The sequence below is a fragment of the Chlamydotis macqueenii genome, chromosome 8, assembly GCF_036417535.1.
Source record: "Chlamydotis macqueenii isolate bChlMac1 chromosome 8, bChlMac1.mat, whole genome shotgun sequence".
Classification (NCBI taxonomy): domain Eukaryota; kingdom Metazoa; phylum Chordata; class Aves; order Otidiformes; family Otididae; genus Chlamydotis; species Chlamydotis macqueenii.
This window is the reverse complement of record NC_141563.1, coordinates 9,957,350-9,982,192: the sequence shown is the minus strand read 5'-3', so window position 1 is coordinate 9,982,192 and position 24,843 is coordinate 9,957,350. Positions and strand designations below refer to the sequence as shown.

At 39.5% G+C, this 24,843-nt stretch overlaps 1 protein-coding gene across 1 annotated transcript in view; it reads left to right on the top strand.

Moving 5' to 3' along the window:
* The window catches only part of HMCN1 (hemicentin 1), a 201,103-nt gene that overhangs the window by 150,945 nt on the left and 25,315 nt on the right, over positions 1-24,843 (top strand). Inside the window, exons 58-87 of the mRNA XM_086753035.1 lie at positions 461-622; positions 1,684-1,797; positions 1,938-2,140; positions 2,380-2,461; positions 2,592-2,723; positions 2,960-3,109; positions 4,512-4,671; positions 5,256-5,380; positions 6,899-7,082; positions 7,249-7,346; positions 7,740-8,018; positions 9,759-9,949; positions 11,118-11,199; positions 11,981-12,117; positions 15,196-15,337; positions 16,371-16,515; positions 17,075-17,202; positions 17,511-17,667; positions 17,845-17,966; positions 18,169-18,333; positions 18,559-18,666; positions 19,177-19,314; positions 19,469-19,603; positions 19,893-20,162; positions 20,542-20,732; positions 21,096-21,309; positions 21,830-21,964; positions 22,427-22,617; positions 23,326-23,407; positions 24,308-24,577. Coding sequence (XP_086609161.1) covers positions 461-622; positions 1,684-1,797; positions 1,938-2,140; positions 2,380-2,461; positions 2,592-2,723; positions 2,960-3,109; positions 4,512-4,671; positions 5,256-5,380; positions 6,899-7,082; positions 7,249-7,346; positions 7,740-8,018; positions 9,759-9,949; positions 11,118-11,199; positions 11,981-12,117; positions 15,196-15,337; positions 16,371-16,515; positions 17,075-17,202; positions 17,511-17,667; positions 17,845-17,966; positions 18,169-18,333; positions 18,559-18,666; positions 19,177-19,314; positions 19,469-19,603; positions 19,893-20,162; positions 20,542-20,732; positions 21,096-21,309; positions 21,830-21,964; positions 22,427-22,617; positions 23,326-23,407; positions 24,308-24,577 — 4,692 coding nt within the window. The remainder of the gene's footprint in view (positions 1-460; positions 623-1,683; positions 1,798-1,937; positions 2,141-2,379; positions 2,462-2,591; positions 2,724-2,959; positions 3,110-4,511; positions 4,672-5,255; positions 5,381-6,898; positions 7,083-7,248; positions 7,347-7,739; positions 8,019-9,758; positions 9,950-11,117; positions 11,200-11,980; positions 12,118-15,195; positions 15,338-16,370; positions 16,516-17,074; positions 17,203-17,510; positions 17,668-17,844; positions 17,967-18,168; positions 18,334-18,558; positions 18,667-19,176; positions 19,315-19,468; positions 19,604-19,892; positions 20,163-20,541; positions 20,733-21,095; positions 21,310-21,829; positions 21,965-22,426; positions 22,618-23,325; positions 23,408-24,307; positions 24,578-24,843) is intronic.

Below are 24,843 nucleotides of genomic sequence, written 5' to 3'. Positions count from 1 at the left end.
TTGTCTGCTTAACAAAAGAACTTTGAACTGTGTGAGAAAGGATCATTTTTAGTTCTCTATAATGAGAAAATGGACTATTTCAGAAAAAAATAGGAGCAACACAATATCAGGAAGAAATTATACTTGGTCATCCTACATATCCTGACAAGGTAAATTTACTCTGTCCTGCCTTACATAGCAAATGTCCTGTGAGTACAGCATTTTAAAATTCATAGTGCATTAGAAACCGCAGGATCTCTTACAGGTTGCTTAGCCTTCCCAAATCCCAAGCACAGAAGGACTGCAGGTAAAATCATTGACATTTTTGTGAATTACAGTATAGGAACAGGAATGACCGTTAGATTAGCTTCAGTCATATTTCCAGACACATCCAAAAAGCAGTGTATAGTGTATAGTGTACTCATAGGAGTATTGTTTGCTGGCAGTATGATAGATCCTATTAATGTATTTCTCTCCGCAGTTCCTCCAAGTGTTGTTGGTACTAATCCTGAGAATTTGACTGTGGTAGTGAATAATTTCATCTCTCTGACTTGTGAGGCCACTGGCTTTCCACCTCCTGATCTTAGCTGGCTCAAGAATGGGAAACCTATCAGTTCGAATACCAACACTTTTATTGTGCCTGGTGAGGAATCTCAGCTATTTCTACAGCCTTTGGACTCAGCTTTTGTCTGTTCTGTCTTGATCGGGATGATGGCCATTATTTATGGAGGCAGTATATTCTTAGTATTGCTCCAGTGAATAGACAAGACACTTGGCCTGCTCTGTTTAATAATTTTTTGGCTCTTGGGTGGGTTCACTTTTGGAGAAAACTAGCTCAGAATGAAAACACTGAAATAAACTGTGGAAAAGACTAGAGGGCCAGTCATGTAACAGAGGTGCTCTGATACAGCTGTTGATTAAAGTTGAGTCACTTTGACTCACATTTCAAGGAAATGACGGAGGCTAGGTTAAATTCTACTGGTTTAGATGACAAAAAGTAAAAATCTTCCCGTTGACATCAGTGGGAAACTGGATTAACCCCGCTGAACTCTCAGGAAGAAATCCTTGTATTTGAAAGTAGTCTTATAACCATTCCAAGCTCCTCACTCAATAGTGTCCCTGAGTGTCTGTGTAATTTCTGTTCCTGCTGCTTATCTTCAGCCCAGGATATCAAGTGCAGATCACTTGCTGTGGTGCTCAGTCCTGTCTTGCTGGTATTATGTGGCTGGGGACTGTGTTACAGCATAGACTAAAGTGCAGACATGGAAATTACTTACTGGCACCTGTGTGGATTAGCAGCGTAGGCACAGGCAGTAAGTAGCTTCACGAATGGAGACAGGGGAGGCTGGGGAATAAAGAATGGGATAGTGACAAAGTTAAGTGGGAAGGTCATAGTTATGTTAGGAGACAGCAGTTAGCAGCTAGGAAAGAAACAGGTCTAAAAGGAGTATTTGTGTCCCAAACTTAAAATTAACAGCGCTAATGAAATTTACCCTAAAATTTTAGTTCTCTTGACTGTTAGTGGTTTTGATTTTTTTTTTTTTAAGGATTAATGAACCTTTAAAAGGAGTCACAATGTAGTGCTTCTTTGAATCTGAGGTTAATTTAGTGCCTGTGCTCATTCTGTTGGACCTGCAATTTTAAAGTAGCATTTGAGATTGATACAATAACCACAGAGTAAATCTCAAAAATTCTCTGCTTCAGGTGCTCGGACTCTGCAGATTCCCCGCGCCAAACTACTCGATGATGGTGAATATACTTGTATTGCCAGAAACCAAGCTGGGGAAAGTCAGAAGAAGAGTTTCCTAACTGTCCTTGGTTTGTTTTTAAAAATTTTCTGACATAATATCTATTGCTTTGAAAATGCTTTTTTTTTTATTTTTTTATTTATTCTGATTAGGTTATTTTCTACCCTCTCACAAAACAAAGGCAGAAGTAACTCTGAGCTTCTTCTACAGTGCCCCCAAGCATCAAAGACCATAGCGGAACCTCAGTGACAGTGTTGAACGTGAGAGTGGGCACCCCAGTGACGTTAGAGTGTGAATCCAACGCTATTCCACCACCAGTCATCACCTGGTACAAGAACAGGCACATAATTTCAGAATCTGCAAATGTGGAGATCTTAGCAGATGGGCAAACGTTACGAATCAAGGGTGCAGAGGTAGGCCAGGCTTGTGGGATGCTGCATTTGCCACTACTCTACTACTGTTCAGCAGTATTTTGCTCTTTATTGGTGTATTCTACTAGCTGTACCTGGGAGATATATTTGCTGGAGGCCTTTCATTCTGTGAAAAGGACCTTGAGTTGGCAGAGGCCAAGACTGCCAATATCTCTGAACTGCAGCATTAAAATAAGACTCCATAATAAGTTGGGGTTTTTTTAAATTTATTTTTATTTTAGATTTCTGACATGGGCCAGTATGTCTGCAAAGCCATAAATATTGCAGGGCAAGATGATAAAAATTTCCATCTTAATGTTTATGGTGAGTATACTGTGCTTTATCTGCAGTAGTTATTAAAATACCATGGGCATTGTAAAGCATACAATTCAAAATCAGTTTACAAAAATACTTTGTAACCAAATCATTCTTATGGCTTCCATTCATTTTATAGTACCACCTGATATAGAAGGCCCTGAACAAGAGTTTGTCAATGAAACTATCAGTAATCCTGTTACCTTTGTATGTGATGCTACTGGAATTCCTCCACCAGCATTAGTGTGGCTTAAGGATGGAAAACCAATAGGTAACGTTCTTTTCCACTTCTTTCACACTCTTTTCTGCTCTTTTTTTCCCCCCTTTGGGGCACCACTGTGCTGTTTGCTGTCTATTTTTTTTCTTCTTCATCTGTTTCTAGACAGACTCTTACGTTAACTGATTGGAATCTGTTTTGTTTTAAAATTTTGGTGAAAAAAAAATTCTCAAGATGCATTTGCTCTCTGTGGCCTGGTTTGGAATGACTACTTGTTTACATATTTTCAGAACACTCCGATTCTCTTGAAGTTCATATTTTATCTGGTGGAAGCAAGCTTCAGATTGCTCGCTCTCAGCTTCTAGACAGTGGGACCTACATGTGTATTGCCTCAAACGTAGAGGGAAAAGCTCAGAAAAGTTATGTGCTTTCTATCCAAGGTAAGGCATGAGAGTGCAGTGAGCAGAACTGGTTATAGTGGGTTGAGTGTGACACTGTGTCTGTACTAGAGACACTGAGATAACATAAACATGTAGACAAGCGGAGAATCTGGACTGTTAGTTCTATCATCCACAACCAGTGGGGAACAATGGTTAGAGGATTACACTGTTAATTGGAAATTCGCATGAAAAAGAGTATTCTTAATCTCTCTCATAGGAGAACTTGAAAGCAATGGGGAAGGCTGTGTGTGTTTGCTGTGGATCACATCCTTACTCCTGCTGAACACTTAAGCTGTGTTGGTTGGCTGAGTTCAGAGCATCACACGTGGATGGGTTCAGAAGCAGTGATACCTGTTGTCTTTTTTTGCCGTAGCAAATAGAAGGAGATAGCAAAGGAACACTGACAGAATTTCCTTATGAAATTTCCACACACACCCCAACTCAAATAAGAAACCCGTATTTGTTATGGAATTGTCTCCTGCCTCCCTGTCCATCACCCTTACACTGCAACTATCTTTATTTTCCTCTGTTCCTAATTACTCGTGCCCATTAATTGCACTAGTTCCCTCCTGTGTCCAGTGTAGTACTCCAGCTTTCTAGCATGGTGCTTTCCCATGCTGGCAGTCGCTGGTTGAGGAGGAGGCAGCACCAGCTATGACATGGTTGTGCTGGCACACCCGTGTGTGATAGCTGGCCCTCAGCAGGCCAAACAGAGCCAGTCACTGTTCATCATAGCAGTCGTTCTTTTGGGGTGCGGTTGTCCCTGCCTACCAATTTCCCCTGAAGTTTAGGAGTTGAGTATCAAGCTTCTTGTTTGATCAAATGTGACTGAGATGGCTTGAAATGCTCAGGCCTTGCTAGCGGGGGCTGACAGTCTGGACTTGGTGGATAGCATGAGTGTCATCCTTGCTCTCTAGAACAGGCCAAAAATGGCTGCTGGTTAGGGTGGAGTAAGTGTGTGGCTGTTACAGGAATACGATGGTCTTGATGCAGTAGAGCATTTGGCTGTGCACTGAGCACATGCTGAAGAGGTAAACAGGCATTTCAGTGTTACAGTGCATTCTGATGTTTAATGAAATGAGATTTTGTCATAACATTATTATACATGTTAGCATTGTTTGAGTAGATAACTGTAGATATTAAATATAATGGCATGGTTTTTGTAATTGTAAATTTTTGTAATTCTGTAAATTAGCTGTTTTAAGGAATGACTAAAGTGGCTTTGAATTTATCTTTGCAGAACCCTCTCTAGAAACAGTATAATCATATACTTCCTAAATTAGATTTGAATGGAGATACTGCAATAAATTCTAGTACTCGCGAGCTACTGCAATGTAACTTTTTATAGTTTAGATTGTTTCTTGCTGATGAATTTTCTCTTCCCTTCATCATGCATTTCCAGTTCCTCCTACTATTGTTGGCTCCGAAATGCCTAGTGAGGTTAGCGTCCTCCTGGGAGAAAGCATCCAACTTGTCTGCAATGCCAATGGAGTGCCCACACCTATTATGCAATGGCTTAAAGATGGAAAAACAGTTGCCAGTGATGATTTACAAAGAATAAGGCAAGCAAAAAATAAGCAGACACTCAATTCTACTCTTTTGTTATTTTAAACCCCAGAGAGCCCTAAAGAGGGGGTGTAAAGAGGGCCTTGGTCTTAGCTTAACCAGGTTAAGAACATCGTTAGCTTCTCTTCAGCTTCTATAAATCTAGCATACTTTGTTACTACTTTGATTTTTTTTTTTTTTTTGTACAGAGATAAACATACAATATCTATTTCTTTCTCAGTTAATAAGTACCATTAAAGCTCATCAGATTTATGAAAGTTTATTCACGTCAGTAAGTTCCATTAAGTTCCTTTGGAGAGGAAAGATGTGAGCCATGGAAACATTTTGCTCTCGATACTTTTTATTATGGGTTCTTAAAAAACCTGGTTGGAATTGAATCCTAATATGAGGTTAAACAGGACAGCTCTAGGAAAAACTTCCTAACCTACTCTAATAATAATATTTTTCAAAAACCAATGATTCTCTCACTGAGGTCCTACGAGGATAGAGATATTTGATTTAAATGTATAAAACTGAGTGTTTATTTGCCAGGTCACAGGAATATGTAAACAAACTCACTGTTTTATGACCTTCCTTGTAGAGTAACTCCAGATGGCAGCACATTAAACATTTTCAGAGCTCTCAGTTCTGATACAGGAAAATACACTTGTGTGGCTACTAATCCTGCAGGAGAGGAAGACCGAATTTTCAACTTGAATGTATATGGTGAGTTTTCACAGATGTGAAACTGAAGTCTGGTCCATTATCCTGTCTTTGTAAGCACTCCCAAGAGAGGGCCAAGCAATGAATGCCTGTCTTTAGGGTAATACCACATGCATGTGTTTCCAATTTCGTGTACTGTAGATATCACAGTATGTTACACAGGATGTTCTATCAGTGACAAAAAGATTGAAATCACTCATAAATGTGTTTTGGGATAAACAGAAATTAATTACTTTGGTGTATTTCATAATAGAGGAATTCTGCTTGCGGCAAAAATTTTTTTCTTGTAAAGATACGCTTGGGGCTGATTTACTATGATACTGCTTTTTTTATTGTGTTAGTTTATCTTCACTAATGCCAATCAAAGTACATCAGCTAAAAACTATAGTATGGTAGGGAACTAATAGTTAAAGGTTCCTAGAGTTTAAAAGAAAAATTATAAGAGTTTTGGATGAAATTATTTTCTTGCACAATTTGACATACAGAAGATAGTGAGCATAACTCTTCTTTAGCATTGTAAAGAGTGGACGTTTTAATTTGTGAAAAATGTGTACAATGACTAGTGTGAAAGAGTGAAGAGCTGCACATAAGCAGGGTTTCACAGTGTTGTAAGTGTCTGTCCCAGATATAGAGAGACTCGGAATCAATTGGAATATAAGTACGAGCAGAGTAGCAAGAGATTGCCTTTGATGTAAGAAATAACAATGCTAAATGACCACAACAGATCTTTTTGGGACAGAATGGCATTACACAACAGTGGAGACTTTTTTGGTCAATTTGTATTGGCTGAGGTTCAAGCAATAACCAACTTAAATGGTCTTATCTATGCAACTGTCACGGTGTGTGATGGGATCTTAAGTAAGCCAGAGTTTGGAACTGCATGTGGCTGGGCCTTCTTTGTATAGTGAGTCCCCTCTTGCCCTCAAGACCAAGGCTTTCAAACTAACGTATAAAACCAGAAAGCCCAAAAAGCAGTTCTGTTAAAATAATCAGCCAGAATACTTAACTAGGCATTTTGAAATTTTCTGTATTTAAAAATTAAGTCAGTATATACATCTAGAAGTTAATAAACTAAGTTTCTTCTTGGATGATTCTTGCTTTCACTTTATTTAAGATTTATTTAAGTAGGTAAGTTTGAGTGGCAGCAAACTGCCAACTCTCACGTGACCCTTAAGTGGTTCAGGCCATCTCCTCTAAGGCTTAACCACTTGCTCCTTCCTGCGTTGTTGTTCTCTCCCTGTGAGCTTCAGGCTCTGAGCTCCCTCTTGTTTGCCACAGCATGCCAAATCAAAGAGATAATTCTACTATCATTCTAAAGTGCATCTGATTTTAAATATGTAAATAGATACATATTAGTGCTCAATATTATTGTTAGAGGATTTACTGTTTTTAAAAAATTGAGATTTTCTCATTGAATTGCCTATGGGGCATTAGGTGCAGGATTTCCTGCAAGGTAACACATGTGGAATGATTTTAAGAGCCAGTTTTAATGTCGTCTTTTTCAACATTTACAACATATAGTTCCTCCAACAATAGCCAATAAGAAAGATGAACCAGAGGACCTCACTGCCCTTTTGGACACCTCCCTAAATATTGAATGTACTGCTGCTGGAACCCCACCACCACAGATAAACTGGCTAAAGAATGGCCTTCCTCTGTCTGTCTCCTCCCAAATCAGGTTGCTGTCAGCTGGACAAATTCTCAGGTTGGTTTTCATCTCTTTTATCTAGCTGAGTTTTCTGTTCTCTTTTGCTGTATCAGCATGGTTCTGCTAGTATTTTTGGAAGCAAGAATAAAATTTGATCCAAACCATGCCATAATAAAGATAATGTCTTCAATTTACAACTTGCTTAAAATGATTTTCTCTTTAGACTTGCCCGAGTGCAAATATCTGATACTGGTGTGTACACTTGTATGGCATCTAACAGGGCTGGGGTGGACAACAAACATTACAACCTTCAAGTTTTTGGTGAGTTTCTCTGAAATGCTTTATGTAAAGAATCTTAGTTCTTAATTTCTTAAACCTAATACTCAGTTTTCTTTCTCACCAACACAAAGTAGCAGACAGCCACAAGTATATCTTACACAAGTAATCATTAGGGAAACAAACTTTTCAATGTGTTTTTTTAATGAGAAGGTCGTTTAACTCCAGAAAAGTCCTTACTTAAATTGACACCCATAATGTGTCGCAGGTTTTTTAGAAGGAACAAAAATACATAATTTCTAAGTGAATTTGAACACATGTGCTACACATGAATGTAAGTGGAGAAATGCAAAAGTGTAGCTGCATTCCAACTTTTTATTATTTGGAATTAACATCTGGGTTGTGCTCTGTATGAATCAGATTTCTGTTTCTTGGCAGTACCACCAAGCTTGGATAACGCAGGAGGAACAGAAGATGTGACTGTAGTAAAAGGCAGTTCAGCTTCGATGAAATGTCTTACTGATGGCACTCCTACCCCCTCTATGTCCTGGTTTAAAAATGGACATCCTTTAAGCCTCGGAGCTCACCTAACACCAAGTAACCAAGGAATGGTCCTTCATTTTGTAAAAGTAGAGATTGGTGACACAGGCAAATACACTTGTGTAGCATCCAATGAAGCTGGAGATGTCAGCAAGCACTTTTCCCTAAAAGTGCTGGGTAAGTGTTTACCTTTCAGTTGAAAAAAACGTGAGCAGTAAATGGGTGTCTACTCAGGACAACAATTAAAAAAATCTCTAGGACTAAGGAGTATTTTCATGAAACATTTACTGTGATAAATGAGAGAAATAAGGAAATGGAAGATACCTGAGGATGTGTGAATGTGTAATAGAGTATTGTCGTGGTTTTGTTGGGGGGGGGGGAGGGGTGTAAGGTGGCAGCTTCTGTAGGAAACTCCTAGAAGTCGCTCCCCTTTGTTCAGGGGACTTGGCCAGGCCTAGGGCGGACTCGCTGCTGGCCAAGGCCAAGCCAATTGGTAGCAGAATGTCCCATGATAACGCCTCTGCGATAACGTATTTAAGTAGGGGAAAACAGAAAAAAAAGGAGAGAGAAGAGAAGATGTGAAGAAGCTGAGCGGGGGCAGAAGTGCAGAGGGGGAGGCGCAGGCCTCATGGGCCTTGCAGGCCTCACCCTCTGGCCTCTCGCCAGGCAGCCGACTGGGCCCGACTCGGCCCGGTCCAGCTGCAAGAAGTGGAAAGGAGATGAGAAGTGAATAAGATGTAAAAAAAGATCCTGAGAGACATCTGCCAGCCTGTTGTGAGGAACGGCTGCAGACGCCAAGGTCAGTTCAGAAGGAGGGGGAGGAGTAATGCGGCTCCTGGCCAAGATTCCCCTGCAGCCTGTGGTGACGACCATGGTGGAGCAGGTTGTCCCCCTGCAGCCCATGGAGGTCCACGGAGGAGCAGAGATCCTCTTGGAGCCCGTGAAGGACCCCGTACCGGGGGAGGTGGATGCCTGAAGGCGGCTGTGGCCCGTGGAGGGCCTGCTGGGACAGCTGTTCTGAAGGGACTGCACCTCGTGGAAGAGATGACCCACGCCGGAGCAGTTTCACGAAGGACTGTGGCGTAGGGGTGGGACCCCACGCTGGAGCAGGGGAGGAATGTGAGGAGTTCTTCCCCCGACCATGAAGCAGCGGCGTGAAACAACGTATGATGAACTGACCACAACCCTCATTCCCTCTTCCCCCCTGTGCCACTCAGGAGGGGAAGGTGGTAGAGATAATGTTAAGCTTGGGAAGAGGGAGAGGTGGAGGGAGGTTATCTTGTTCTCTGTCTCATTATCCTGCTGTTTGTAGTAATAAATGAATAGTTTTCCCCACGTTGAGTCTGTTTTGCCCGTGACGGTAACTTTAAGGATTTCTCCCTGTCCTTATCTCAAACCTCGAGCCGTTTTTCCTTATATTTTCTCTCCCTGTTCTCTCGGAAGGTGGGGGGAGTGAGAGAGAGACTGCGTAGTCTGGTCCTGATCAGGGCTGAACTACGACAAGTATATATTTTTTCCCAATATTTCAGGAGTACTGAAATATTCTATAATTAATGGTAAACTAATTAACTAAGTAATTTGGTTTAAATGAATAGCTTAATAGACATTCAGCTTGACAGGATGATAACACAGATGAAGGTACAGCAGCTAAAGGGCTAATAAAATCTTCACTGATATTACATAATATATTTTACCTAAGATTATGAAAACATTTTCTAACTAGTATTTCCAACTCATAAAATATGCAAATAAACAGACAGAGGCAGATGAAAATTAGATGATACTCAGTGAGTTCATGACACAGACAGAAATAATACTAATGAAGACTGATTCTACAAAGTCTAACCACAAGGCTGTGTATCAGGTTTTATAGGCTTTTTGACTCAATAAAGAACTCAAATGTTTTCCCTTCCACAGAGCCGCCTCACATCAATGGTTCGGATCAACCGGAAGAGCTCTCTGTCATCGTTAACAACCCTCTTGAACTTCTCTGCGTTTCTTCTGGCATTCCAGTTCCCAAAATCTCATGGATGAAAGATGGGCGCCCGCTTCTGCAGAATGATAATGTTCATGTCCTAAGAGAAGTCCTTCGAATAGCCAGTGCTCAGGTGAAGTATTTGTTTCAAAATAGGCTCTGTTTTGCAAACCCTGGAGGAATGTGCAGAACTGCCTGCTACTAGGACCATCCTAAAAAGCCTCTATAAAATCATGCACCTGCATTTGCTGTTGGAGAATACATTTTTCAAGCCTTGCCTTGGAGTTTCCCATATAGAACAAGCAGTAGTATTATGGGTTGAAAGTGCCCGAGCACTTCTGCCTCTTCTGAGCGCTATTACGTCAAGTTCATTTCAGAGTCCTGTAATTTTTTTTATTAGTTCTTCATGTTACAAAGCAGAACAATCAATGCTAGGGACTCAGCTTTTATTGGAGTTATTTCTGGTTTCAGTCTGTATCTGTAATCTGTTCTTGTTCATTTCCTTCCTATTTGACTCTTGTTACTATCTCTTGCTTTTCTTCTCTCATGTTTCATAGTTCCTCGTCAGCCTTTTTTCTCTTTCCATTAGCTCAGATTTTCCTAATATCCATTTACTTTTTACATGTGTAAACCATAGATCACAGAGTAAAGCTGCATTTGCAGTCATCTGTGTGCAAGTTAAGAAAAAAATAAAGGCAATACAAAGACTTTTGGATGAATTCAGACAATAAAAGAGTCCAGGGAAAAAGGACCTTTACAAACCTACACCAGTAAGCGAAGGCTGTATTCAGCTATGGACAACCAGGGTGGAATTCACCAAAGAGAAGTGGGACAGGCCTTGGGTCTGATTGCTGCTCCTTTTGTTTGTAAAGCAAACACTCCTTCTCTTTACAATGAAGAGTTTACAGGAAGGAGAAAGCATAAGGGTACTAACGAGTGTGTGTGCACAAGAGGATTTCCTTAGTACCCAGAACTGACCCTTGCTTAGATGGGCTAGCCAGTCCCATCTTTATAGATTACCTGCTGCAAAAAGCACCACAAAGAGAAGGGTTCTTGCTGGAGACACATTATCCAGAGAGATTTTATGGGGTCTTCCATCTTTGTACAATCCCACCATGGTAAAATAAAGATGTTTTCAATAACTTTATTAATTTATTAATTTATTTTCAGACATTCTTTATCTATTCTCTTTGTGTTTTAAGTGCTGCCTGTTATATGTTGCTGTCAATGTTCGTATTTCAGTTCTTCTGAATTGTTCTCATATTCCAAGTTTTCTGCAGAGGTCATTTGTGTATTTCTAGGTGGAGGACACAGGAAGATACACGTGCTTGGCATCTAGCCCAGCAGGAGATGATGATAAGGAATATTTAGTAAGAGTGCATGGTAAGTTTAATTTAGGAAAAAAAAAAATTATTCCTTCAAACCGTGAACTATTAAGGTACATATCAGTATCATTTAACAGGATACATATTAATATAGAAGAAATAGTACACATTTTGAGAAAGTCGTATTACACCATATGATCATAATTAACATTTCTGAATAAGGGTAACTATTCTGAACATGATATACGTTTAAAAGGGAAAAGTTCCACCAGATGCAACTGATTTCTGTTATAATTTTAAGTCTTATATTTTTAATACCTAGGAACATTATAGATATCAGTGTTCAGTTGGATTGAGTTTACTATGCTTACTGAAAAAGGATGTGAAGTATACTGATATCTGCGATCATCCTAGTTTTTCAGTAGAAAAAGGTAAAAAATGTATTTAGAAATGAATGCATAAAATGTAATGACAGTAAAGGAAGTTCTAGAATATGCCTCAAGTTTCTTCTTGAAGATTATAGCTTCCATGTTTATTGATGAACAGTTCATGTAACTTTGGTGATCTCTGCTCTGGCTGGCTTAAATGCTGGTGCCCTCGCTGAGAATGAACTTCAAATTAATTTCTGTCACAGCAGTTTCTAGCATGTGACTTAAGAAATAGGTTCACCAGTAAAACAAATGTTATTTATTTAACACAGGTATTGAAAAGTAGAACTAATTAATGGCATTGTAGCTTTGCATTTATTTTAGACTTAAGAAATAAATTGGAAATTTTCAGTCACTAATTTTAACGGTAGCTCATGTGTGGTGTTTATTTTTTCTTAATTTTTGTAACAGTTCCTCCTAACATTGCTGGTATCAGTGGTCCACAGGACCTCACCGTGTTGCAGAACAGACAAGTTATACTGGAATGCAAGTCAGATGCTGTGCCACCTCCAACAATCTCATGGCTTAAAAATGGAGAACTTTTAGAGGTATAGTGGTTACATTATTTGTACTAGACTTTTGCTCCCTTTGTTTTTTTACACACAGTCCTTGAGGTTTCTTGTTCTACTCACTTGCCCCTTCAGAGCAGTCCAAGTTAAGATGCCTTGAATTCAAGAGAAGCTGAGTAGCCCCAGTATAAATACAGTTAGTCCTAAATGAGTACCTGAAGCTAGCAAGCATGTGAAGTGGCCATCCCACTGTTACTTGTTCTTTTTTCCTTTAGGGGGATCCCTTGCTCCTCCTGGATCCTCTGAACAATGCTAGAAGCCTTCGGTATACTCCTGAATGGCTTCCCAGGAAAGGTAGCTGAGAAAAGATTACACTATATGTTTCCTTTGGGTATATTATGCATCCTCATATTCTAGTAGCATTTAGAAAGGAATTAAAATTCTTTGTTGGGGGAAAAAAAAAGGGTTGCTAATCACCACAGTTTTTTATCATATGCATCTTTTTCACTCTGAATTCCATGTAGTGTCACATTAAGGCATTGAGTCCTTGCTGGCTGAGAGACAATTATGAAGATGGGGATACTTTATACAGAAAAAATGTTTTATTTCCCATCCTCTTCCTTGGGATCACTCAGAAACCATGTGCTTTTCAACTGAACAATTTAAGTTCAGTTATTATTTGAACTTGATTAATTGATAATTTTCCTTCTATTGATCTTTATTCATTAATAAAGAGGAAACAAATTCAGCTTATGAATTGCGTCTCCCTTAATTATAGTCCATCAGTAGTCTTCATCTGAAGTTCTGCTTATTTGCTTTCCTGCTGATATGCCATTCCTCAGACTCTTTCTCTATTGTAAATCTAGAAGAATGAAATATTAGTGGAAGTAGTAAGACTGTGGTGGGCAATTATGTCTTACTAAGTGCTGCTAGAGAAAGTTACCTTGAATAGCAGAAGAACTAGCTAGAAACAAGTGTAAGAGAAACACTCTTCTTCTGAATGGGCAGTCCTTTAATTGGGCAGTGATTTTCTTTTTATTATTTTTTTTTTTTTAAAATGAAAGCCAGGTACTTTTGTCCTTGGAAAACTTTTGTTTTAAAAGCAATACTTAACAAAATAAACCTTGAGAAGAGGCTGTTGTTAACAAATATTCACCTGAAAACAAAGCAGTAGAGGAACACTTGGAGACATAGGTACTCAGCTGAAAACCTGTAAATTAACTTTTGTAATATTAGTTTTCCTCTTGCCTCATGAATTCATGTCAGTGTGTGAGGGCTGAGGCATCTTGGTTGTGCAGTATGGTCAATCCCTGCCTTTTGATTTATAATAAAGTAGGGAATTTCAGTTTCTAGAGTTAGCTCTCCTTCAATGCTAAATTTAAGTGATAAATTTAGTTCAGACACAGGTCTCAATGTATATTTGTCACATATACTTTAAGTAGCAGACTTAAGTTTATTCTGTTCCCCACCATCCTTTTCATTCTTCAGCTTAACTTATATAAACATATACTCCAGATATCAAGAAAACCTTAGTGTCCTCCTTAATGCCTGGTTGCTTTCTCAACCTCAAAGAAATGTAATAGCCAACTAATACTAAGCAGCTGGGAAAGAGCCCTTCTTGAACGTGGAAAAAGAGATGCTCTGTGGCATAGGCATTATCATCCTTCTTAAACTGAAGTTTCACGGTGACAAGAGAGGACTGGAGAAAGTCAGGTTTTCAGGTTGGAGTGTTATTTCAATTTAAATAATCACTGTTTTCTGTGAAACAGCCTTGTGGTGGAGAGTGTCATTCCTCCTGGTTTTGTTGTCTCCCACCATGCACATCTTGAGGTCAGCTCTAAAATTCTGCGTGCTTAATGCTGTAATTGTGCAGCACCACCTTTTTTTGGTAGCAGAACTATAGAAAGATCTAGCCTATGGCAGCTTTGGCAGAGTCCTTTCACTCTTCATGGATTTGGAAATGCACATTAAGCATTAAGAAAAGTAGTAAGTAGGAGTGTCTTGACCTAATCTGACTTTATTTAAGCACTGAAAAATTAGTGAATTTGTATTTTTTCAAAGATTTATTTTTCTGACATACCTTGAGTAGAGCACAAGGATCAAATGATAGCTGCATTGCCTGGCTTGTCATCTATATGCTTCTCTGTTTAGAAACCATAGCACAGTCTGTACTCAACAGGAAATACCAGTTATTACCCAAAATCTGACTCTATTATCTGCTCTGGTGGTGAATCATTTCACCTGTGAGGCTCCAGCATTGCTGTTTGTTCTGCGTTGGTAGACTTGCAGAGTTGGTGCCTTGTGTGAGACCAGCGTGCTAGGGTACCAGAGCAGAGAAGTGCAGAACCAGAGGAGTTTAACCTGTAAGTTGCAGTTGCTCTCTTCAGATCTTCCAACCAAAAGAGCATATGGAAATGTCAGCTTTGCGTTTCATCCGAAGTGTGAAGAGCATACTGGAAAAGTTTGAGTTTCTGTTCTTCTATTGTTTTTTTTTTTTAATCCAGGCAGATTGTTGAACACTTGCAGTTGATATTACTGTCAGTCATTTGTGCAGATCTGATCCAGACAGGTTGAGGTAAAAAACCTCTGACTTCAAATGGCTGAATAGTCATTGAGGATACCGCTCTTCTCATCTCTACGTATCCAGAAATGCTGCCTAGTATACTTAGTAGGCTAAGTTTGTGCTGGCTCAAGACTGATTAAGACTGTGATGTTTGAAGAACAGTGTAGAGAAACTTGTTATTTCTTCTGCCTGTAGTGTGCATGGATTTAAAAAAACAAAACAAAAAAAACATTCACTGTGTACTACTGGCTGCCCCTTTGCATAAAAACTCAAAAGTCCTTTGGCTGTGTAATCCAAAAAGCCGTCTTGTTCAGGCATAAGTCCAAGTAGGGGTTTCAAGGGGGAACCATTAAGCAAGGATAATTTTTTAAAACTTTTTTTACCCTATTATCTTCAGGGATGTAAACAAAGTTAAGTCAGCAATGAATTCAGTCCCTGGTTTATCTTTGGCCTTCTTTCCTGGCTTGTATTACTCTGCAATGAAAGAATGTCTGTCTTCATAAAGAGAACAATGGTAAAGTTAAATTTGTCAAACTCTGTCTCTTTCCCCTTAGGGAACTCCTCGAGTTCGAATCCTATCCAATGGACGATACCTGCAGATCAATAATGCTGACCTCAGCGATACAGCAAGCTATACGTGTGTGGCGAGTAATATCGCAGGAGAAATGACCAGGGAGTTCGTGCTGACAGTACATGGTAAAATTATGGATCCAGTCTTGTGCATTTTGATCTTTGCCTGATGCTTCTGCAGCAGTTCAAACAGCAAGATGCACTAGCAGTCTTTCTAGCCAAGTGTTGGCCACTTAGGCTGTATCTGAACTGTGGGACCATCTGTATTACCTCATGTATGCCACTATCTGAGTCCACAGTTGTCCCTCACACTAAAGGACGTGTTGGGGACTCAGCAGGGCTCCTCTCCATGTGTCTGTGCTTCCTGCTACTGGAGGGTGCTGTGCATCTAGCCATCATCCTGAGCCAGGATACATCCAGCCAATATCCAGGACTGAGAAATACTCTTGGACAAATTTAGATAAATTCTTAAAAGAATTTGACTGGCACCTTGGGGGACTAGGTTTCATAGCTGGTTTGGCCACCAGTTTTGCAAATTATTTAAAAATTATGTCGTCTTCTGTGCACCTGTAAGCAGGAGATAGTAAGAAAATGGAGCTTGGAGAGCCCTATGCTTCTTACCCGTCCTGTACGACCATAGGCCTGAGGTTCATTTTAAACATATTTATTTTTTCACCTCTAGTCTGGTGAGAAACTATTCTATTCTCACACTCAGGTGATAAGAAACTTTTTACTTATTTCTATGCTGTTCACAACAGTCCTATGTACCTGCATTACACTGTGCTCCCCCAGTGACTGTCCTTACAGGTCCATTTAAAATTAGTTTTTCTCCTTAATTTGTAATTAGGAAGCAAGGATATCACTACAGCCTTATTTTGCTGAATTAAATATGCTGAACTCTTTTACTGTTTTAGCTATATGATAACATTTGCAGTAACTTGCAAAGGTGGTCTTTACAGTGCATTTCAGACAAGCTTTGTTTTTCATTCCCTACTGCATCATGGCAATTACCGTGCACTACACAAAATGGTAAGAAACTTGTTCCTGTCACTGCAATCATCCCTGTACCTGTTACTGTGTCTGTGTTTTCATGTGTTTAGTTTCAGTCATTGCAGCATAAAGTTTTTTCCTTACATTATCAGCGGTTTTCCTTTTACAGTGGCTCCTACAATCCGAAGTAGTCCTCAGACTACTGTGGTGCATATAAACGCTTCTGCTGTTCTGGAGTGTGTTGCAGAAGGAGTACCAACCCCAAGAATTACATGGAGGAAGGATGGGGCTATTTTTACTGGAAACAATACAAGGTATTGTCCAGAAGTCAGCATAAATATTCTTCATTGTTTTTTAAGAATGTATTAATTGCAGAAATCTTAATTAGAAATCTATGACTGGTAAATTAGTTTTGTTTTCACAGATCAGAACTAATATTTGCACTGTCATCTCGAATAGACTCAAATATGGAAAACACTGTGATAGAAACAGCAATATAAAGTTGTTCTACAAGCAGCTTCTTGGTAGCAGTACCAAAGGTTTCATCCTTTTATTCTTAAGAAGGACAAAAAACTCCTTTGACAACCAAATGTAATAATTCTCCTTCTGATATTTAAGATTTTGAACACTAAACATGAAAGATCTTTTGGAGTTTTGGGATGAAGCCAAGCAATTTAATGCAGACCAAAAGCTACTTGAATGTACTCTGTAGTTTCTAGTAGATAAAACTTTATATACATGTTCTAGTATCAGCTTTTATTATAGTGAATGGTTTCTATCATCTGATTGTTTTAAATAGAAATAGTTTGTCATTTTCTAGAACAAAGTAAATGCTAAAGAACTCAGTTAAATTTCAAAGAAATTTTGTTTCAGATATTCCATGTTAGAGGATGGATCTCTACACATCCACTCAGCACATGTTACTGACACAGGAAGATATGTCTGTATGGCAACCAATGCAGCTGGCACTGAACGCAAACGAATTGATCTGCAGGTCCTTGGTAAAAGTTTTGGGCTTAGAGAAATATGTGTTTTTACAAGTCTGAAGTCCAGTTACATAATTTTCTTGTTCTAGCAGATTCAGTTTTACATTTAGCCCCTTTGTAGCTGCTCTAGTTAAAAAAAAAAACCAAACAAAAAAACCCAAAAAAAACCAACCAAACAAAAAAAAACAACCAAAAACCCTACTGTTAAGTTACTCTTTATAAAAATCAAGTAAATATGTTCAGGCAGTTTAGCCTGAGATATGAGGGGTGTGTGGACGTATGTATATAATTATTCTGAATAATTAGGCTTTGTTTGTCCTTAGTTCCTCCAACTATTGCTCCTGGACATACAAATATTACAGTTACTGTAAATGTGCAGACCACTTTGCCTTGCGAAACCACTGGAATTCCCAGACCAGCAATTAGCTGGAAAAAGAATGGGCATCTGCTTAGTCTTGACCAGAACCAGAATACTTACAGGTGAGAGATGTTTTTTTTTCACTGTGGGTTTAAAGTTTTCAGGGATGACTTTGGCACTTAAAAACCTAGCCATGCTTGAATGTAATCTTGTACGGCCAGCAAATTCAATGGTCTGATTATCTGAGAAGAAAAGAAGTATTTCAATGGCTTTTACTTTCTTCTCTTTTCTTTGTTCAGAATTCTGTCTTCAGGTTCCTTAGTAATAATTTCTCCCAGTGTGGATGACACTGCTGTCTATGAGTGCTCTGTGTCAAATGATGCAGGAGAAGATCAAAGAGCAGTTGAGCTCACTGTTCAAGGTACAGGGGATATTGCTATTGCATGTGTATGGCACCTGGAATTTCTTTGGGGCATTCCTATGTTGAGATGAGATTTTTGTATCATTCTTTTATGACACTGATAGCTGTAAGTCTCTGGTATTCCCAAGAAAGCTAAGTTATTTCCAAGAATTCATAAAAATGAAAATGGGCAAGTAACCTTTACACTGATCTTCATTTTCAGTGCCCCCATCCATAGCAGATGAAGCCACAGACCTTTTGGTAACAAAGCTGTCTCCAGTTGTAATTTCTTGCACTGCGTCAGGGGTTCCTGCCCCTTTGATTCACTGGACCAAAAATGGCATAAAGTTGCTTCCCAGAGGAGATGGCTACAGAGTTCTGTCTTCAGGTACTGTGCATGATTGGAGCTCAGCTACAGAAAAATCAGTGAAAGGGTGCAATTGTGCACATCTAGAAGTAATTAATTAAGTAAATGCAAACAATCCCCCAAACAACCCTTCTCCAACTTCTTAGAATAAAAAATATAGGTCTCTTAAGATGGGTGCTGTAAGATAGTTCTGCTGTGAATGCAGGATACTGCTGTATGTTCTAATGCAGTCACTCTCTGCTGCAGGTGCTGTTGAAATACCTGCTGCTCAGCTAGCACACGCAGGACGGTACACCTGTGTGGCCCAGAATGCAGCTGGCTCAGCTCACAGACATGTCACTCTTCGTGTTCAGGGTAAGATGGGAAGGTGAAGAGAAAGTGTATCCTGTCAGTAAACATTGCACATTTAATGCATACGTATGCTGTAGAGTAATGGTGAGGCCAGAGTGGACCATCACAAGTCGTGTCTTGCTCAACTGAATTGTCTTGTGGATGCACTGATTATTCACAAAGTCACTACGCTAAATGTTACCACTCTGATTCCTCAGAGCCCTTGCAGCCCATGCTGCTCTATTTTGTTTTTGTAAGATTTTTGTTTCTTTGCTTTTTGGTAAGTTGAAATTGTATCTGTTACGGCAAGCTGCATGAAGTAACATCATATTGTATACCCCTTCTACACCCATATTCATGCTGAGTTTTTGTTATATTTAAGAGCACTTCCACTGAGCTCTTCATAAGGGTGGCAGAATCCAGCCGTTGCTAATTCAGCCTTCTCACACTCTGAGCTTATGTAATTTTAGTATTTTCTATATTTTCTAGCTTTGAAGGTTAAACCTTCATTTTCCTTTTTATTTTCTTCCACAGAACCACCAGTTATCCAAACTCAGCCAGAGGTGCTGGACGTCATTGTGAACAATCCCATTCTGCTACCATGTGAAGCAGTGGGTACGCCTCAGCCCATAATAACATGGCAAAAGGAGGGCATCAATATAATCACAACAGGTATCTTCTTAAAGCCTGTAACTCCAGCCTACTTGCTGTACCTCAGAAACTTATTTTCTGTTTTCTGAGTGTTCAGACTTAAATATAAGGAATCTGTTAATTTAAAAACAAAATACAAAACAAAAGTGTCGTACTTTGCTTATATTTGCTTTAGGCAACAGTTACATGGTTCTCCCGAGTGGCAGTTTACAGATTGCAAAATCAACAGTTGAAGATGCTGGCACTTACATGTGTGTTGCTCAAAATCCGGCTGGCACTGCTCTGGGGAAGATCAAACTGAAAGTACAAGGTATATAATCTTTTAAACTCTTGTAGTGATTTACGGACAAGAAATTTGTGTGTACTTTCTGTTAGTCAAAACACAATTCTAAGCAATAGAAATGGACCTAATCGTTTCATGTTTGATGTGATACTGAATAAACACCATCCTGGTGTGAGCCCAAGAGGCTTATTCCCTTTAGTTGTCTGTTTACTTTAGGATCAAAATATGCTTTTAGGATTATTTTCACTAAGAACGGAAGTGTTCCATGCTCCTTGCAACATCTAATTCTTCTAAAAATGTTCTTCATTCTTTTCAGTTCCTCCTGTTATCAAGTCCTACCTCAAGGATTACGTTGTTCCTGTTGATCAATCTGTCGCTCTGCAGTGTGAGGCTGAAGGCTACCCTGGGCCAGAGATCAGCTGGCATAAAGATGGACAGCAAATAACAGAGTCCATTAGAAGAAGAATTCTGAGCTCTGGTGCACTGCAGATTGTGTTTGCACAACCTGGCGACACTGGCCATTACACGTGCATAGCCGCAAACCTGGCAGGGTCCAGCAGTTCTAGCATGGAGCTCACTGTGCACAGTAAGTGTGTCTGTATGGAACTGATGGGCATTATCACAGGGTGAACACATGGTGGGTGAGGAGCTAGGATGTAAGGGAAAAATTCAGGAAAACTGTGCTACTTGATGTGAGAGTTTTTTATTGGGTTGTAGTATCAGCCAGTTGATTGAATTTAGGAACTTTTTTAGGAACTTTTTTAGGAACTTTTCCTTAACTCAGTTTATATTTTGTTACAAGTATGTCACACATTTCTCTGGCATGCCTAAGGGTGGTCCTTGATGGAGACAAGAGACAGTACAGAAGACCTAGACAATGATTTCTTCAGTCCAGTGTTGTATGCTGTTACAGTACTGCTTGGATAATACATAGAGGTAATTCTTTTTGATAAACCTTCTCACAGTTCCACCCAAGATTCGCAGTACGGAGGCACAGTACACGGTCACGGAGGACTCCCAGGCTGTTCTGTCCTGTGTGGCTGATGGGATTCCAGCACCAACAATAAACTGGAAGAAGGACAATATGCTGTTAACAGAGATAGTAGGAAAATACCAGACTGTGCCAGATGGAGACCTCATTTTGGACAATGTTGTTGTAAGTTCCCTAAATCTAAGCTACGACTTGACAGGGTTGGCTGTTATAAGACTCTGCTTCTCTTTGATTTCACCCACTTATAGATTAGGCTTTGTTTTCTTGTTCTTAATGTTCCAAAGCCTTTATAAATGTTTCATTTTCCACTGAGGAGTAAAATATTTGTGAAAATCTTGTGATAAATTCTCAGGAAGGGCAAAAAGGAGTGTAGGTCATCTTTCAAATTTAGAGAAAGTAAAAGAGTTCAGATGAGCGTTTCTACTGAACGCTTGTTCCAAACCTTTTGGGATTCTTTTATCATTACAGGTGGTAGTGTTGTGTAGGATAATACCACAGCTGAAATTTCCCCAACGTGCTTTCTTTCAGCCTGAAGATTCTGGCAGTTACACCTGTATTGCTAACAATGTTGCTGGAGAGGACACACACACTGTCACCCTGATAGTTCATGTACTTCCAGCTTTTACTGAACTTCCTGGAGATACAGCTTTGACTAAAGGAGAACAGCTCAAATTAACTTGCAAAGCAACTGGGATACCTGTACCCAAAATAACATGGACCTTTAACAATAACATCATTCCAGGTAGGTAACATTGGGCCTTACTGACCATTCTGCTCTAGAGTTGTTTTCCCCCATGCAGCATTGCAATTAAGTTAGGTTAAGGAAGAAGAAAAAAAAAAATCTAGAGGGAACAAACTTATTAGGCAGTGATTGTGTGAGGAATATCTTCAGTATTATGCAATTGTGTAATTAAATTGCCTGTAGCCAATAATGTAACACATAAAAAACATTCAGTATCTGATGTTATTTACTCACCACCCAACAACTAATGCTATTTGTGTTAAATATGAAGAAAACCTCAGCAGTTCATAGAATGCAGATGCACAAAGCTTGAAATTAAGGGACCACTTAAGTGAATACGTGTATGTGGGCAAATGTCATAGAAGTGACTTCTGCGCATTTCTGAAGTGCCTCAGAAATGAAATGGCACAGTGCTGTGTTGCTGAATAGCACTGTAATTCAGTCTTAAAACATACCAATCACTGAGATGTATACACTTAAAATCATTGACGTAACCCTTTACTGTGTGTTCTCCCCTCAGCACGATACGACGATGTAAATGGACACAGTGAACTTGTTATTGAAAGAGTATCTAAAGATGACTCTGGTACCTATGTGTGCACAGCAGAAAATGTAGTTGGCTCAATCAAAGCTATTGGTTTTGTGTATGTCAAAGGTATGTAAAATAGCAGTAGTTGTGGTCCTATTGGACAGTTTCACCCAGCCATCTGTTTTGATAGTAGAATCATAGCATGGTTTGGGTTGGAAGGGACCTTAAAGAGCATCCGGTTCCACCCCCCCTGCCCTGGGCAGGGACACTACATCAGGTTGCTGAAAGCTTCACCCAACCTGGCCTTGAGCACTTCCAGGGATGGGACATCCACAGCTTCTCTGGGCAACCTGTTCCAGTGTTTTCGCCACTCTCATGGTAAAGAATTTCTTCCTAATAGCAAATCTAAATCTACCCTCTTTCCCTTTAAAACCATTACCCCTAGTACTCGATACCTTGTCCATGGCTAAATGGGAAAAATCAAAAGAGGTTGAAATTCACACTTCAGAAAGTCAAAGGTGAATGATCACTACCAGCAATTTCATTAAGGGAATTTTATTTTGACTCTGCCATCACTTGTTTTTTCAGAGCCTCCAGTCTTCAAAGGCGATTACCACTCTAGCCGAATTGAGCCCTTGGGTGGCAATGCTATGTTGAATTGTGAAGTCAGAGGAGATCCACCTCCAACCATCCAGTGGAGCAAAAAAGGAGTTGGCGTTCAGATTAGCAACAGGATACAACAACTTAACAATGGCTCTCTTGCTATCTACGGCACTGTGGTAAGTCACTGGTCTGTTACGATGTGTTTCTGCATTGTACTTGATTAATAAAGGTATTCCAGATCATGTTGTTTTGAAATAACGAGGCTAAATATTAAATCCACTTTTGCTTTGACCTTTAATAAGTGTTGGTTTAAGTCAGACTAGAATTAGACTCAAATTATTGTGACAAAAAAATCTGAGGTCTATCCTTCTCTTTGTCAGAAGGACTGAATCTACATAGTAATTGTTGGTGTGTGAAATCCTGGTCATGCCCAATTAAATGAGACTTCTGCTTTCAGGCTTAAAAGAGCCTGGCTGCTACAAAGTCAGGTCAGCTGAAAAGCAATTGCATTCTCTATGGGCAAATCTCTTAGCATCTAAATTCCTAATATGAATGGCAAGACCATGTTTTTCCCCCTTAAATTCATTTCTGCATTTTGAAATAGAGTTAAAAGCAATAGCTCCCTTGAGTTTGTTTAAGTTTAAAAAAAAAAATCATCCTCAGCGTTAAGGAGTTGAAGGAAATAAGAAATGGAATAATAAAAATAATTAACAATATCAGCTTAATGTTAACAAAGGCAAAAAGTTGAGATACTCTGGAATCTAACAGTGTGCTGCTTAAGATCCAGGGCATGCCACGTGTTGCAGAAAATTCACTTACAGGATGTGCGCTGTAAATGGAAGCCCTCCTTACATACATGTGACTATTTGCTTTTTGTTCCTTAGAATGAAGATGCTGGTGACTACAAGTGCGTGGCTAGCAATGATGCTGGTATGGTGGAACGCAGTTTGACGCTAACACTTCAGAGTAAGACTCAAATTGACAAGTTTAATTCCAATAGATTGGATCCATAACCTACCTTTGTATAAGTGTACGCAGCTCCTAAGTTTTGGAGGTTGGACACTGCAGGTTAAGATTAATCTCATGTTTCATCATTAATATCTGAGTCTAGTCTGAGCTAGTGGTTGAGGTCAAAGAAGAGAAGCATGTAGAGGGTGATTCAGCCGCATCTTAGAAACCAGCTTAGAATCACCTTCTGAAAGGGCCTGTTTCTCTTAGTTGACTAGAGAGGATGTCTATACATCTTCATTGAACTAGACTCTTAATTTTTAAATTAAGAAAGTTATGTGAGATGGATCTCAGCTTTCACTGAAGATATTTTCTTTTTGGCAGGAATAATATTTTAGAAATTTTTTTTCACTTGTGGCAGAATTTCTGAACATCCCTTTTCTATTATAGCATCGAGCAGTATGGATCTGTTACTTGTGTCAGTTGCCTCTGGACATGGTTAATAGCATAGAATCATAGAATGGTTAGAGTTGGAAGGGACCCTTAAAGGTCATCCAGTCCAACCCCTCTGCAAGGAGCAGGGACATCTTGAACTGGATCAGGTTGCTCAGAGCCCATCCAACCTGGCCTTGATGCAGGCATCTTCCCGCAGGTTTGATGAAAAGTAACACACTTCAGCTGTAAAGACGACTCATGTAGTCAGGCTTCAATCCTTATGTTGCTACATATTAAAAACAGCCTATCATTGTTATTTTAACTTGTATACATTTTGACAGTGGAAGATCAACAATGATCATTTCAGTCAGAGTAAACTGACTTAAGATCCTTTTGCCCTTGTTCTGACCAGACCTTTAATATTCAGTACAATTTTAAAAATGTAACTATGTGCTGTTGCCTAAAGAGACCTTTCTCTTTCAGGTCCTCCCGTCATTACTATTGAACCTGTAGAGACAGTTATTGAAGCTGGTGCCACAGCAATGCTGAACTGCCAGGCACATGGAGAGCCTCCTCCAACCATCAAATGGTCCCGCCAAGGTCATCCAGTTGTGAGCGATGAGAGAGTGACTGTACTCTCTAATGGCTCCTTGCGCATTGTTGCAGCACGGAAGGACGATACGTCTGAATATGAGTGTGTAGCGAGGAATCTGATGGGATCTGTTCTTGTTAGAGTACCACTGACTGTCCAGGGTAGGTGCACAAAGTATAGGAGAGCGACTATCAAACTGGTAAATTACAGCATTAATTGAGAATAAATATTATCAAGGATTTATCTTATCCTTAAAATACAGATAAGATACTGTATCTTATCTTCCATATACACACTCGGTACATGTTAAGCCTGGTCTGAGATGTTGGTGGGTTTCTGTTTCGTGAAATTTAGTTCCATTATACTCATCCAGCTGTGTGAGACAGTTGAGTGTAAAGGAGTGAGAGACATAAATAATAATGGAAGG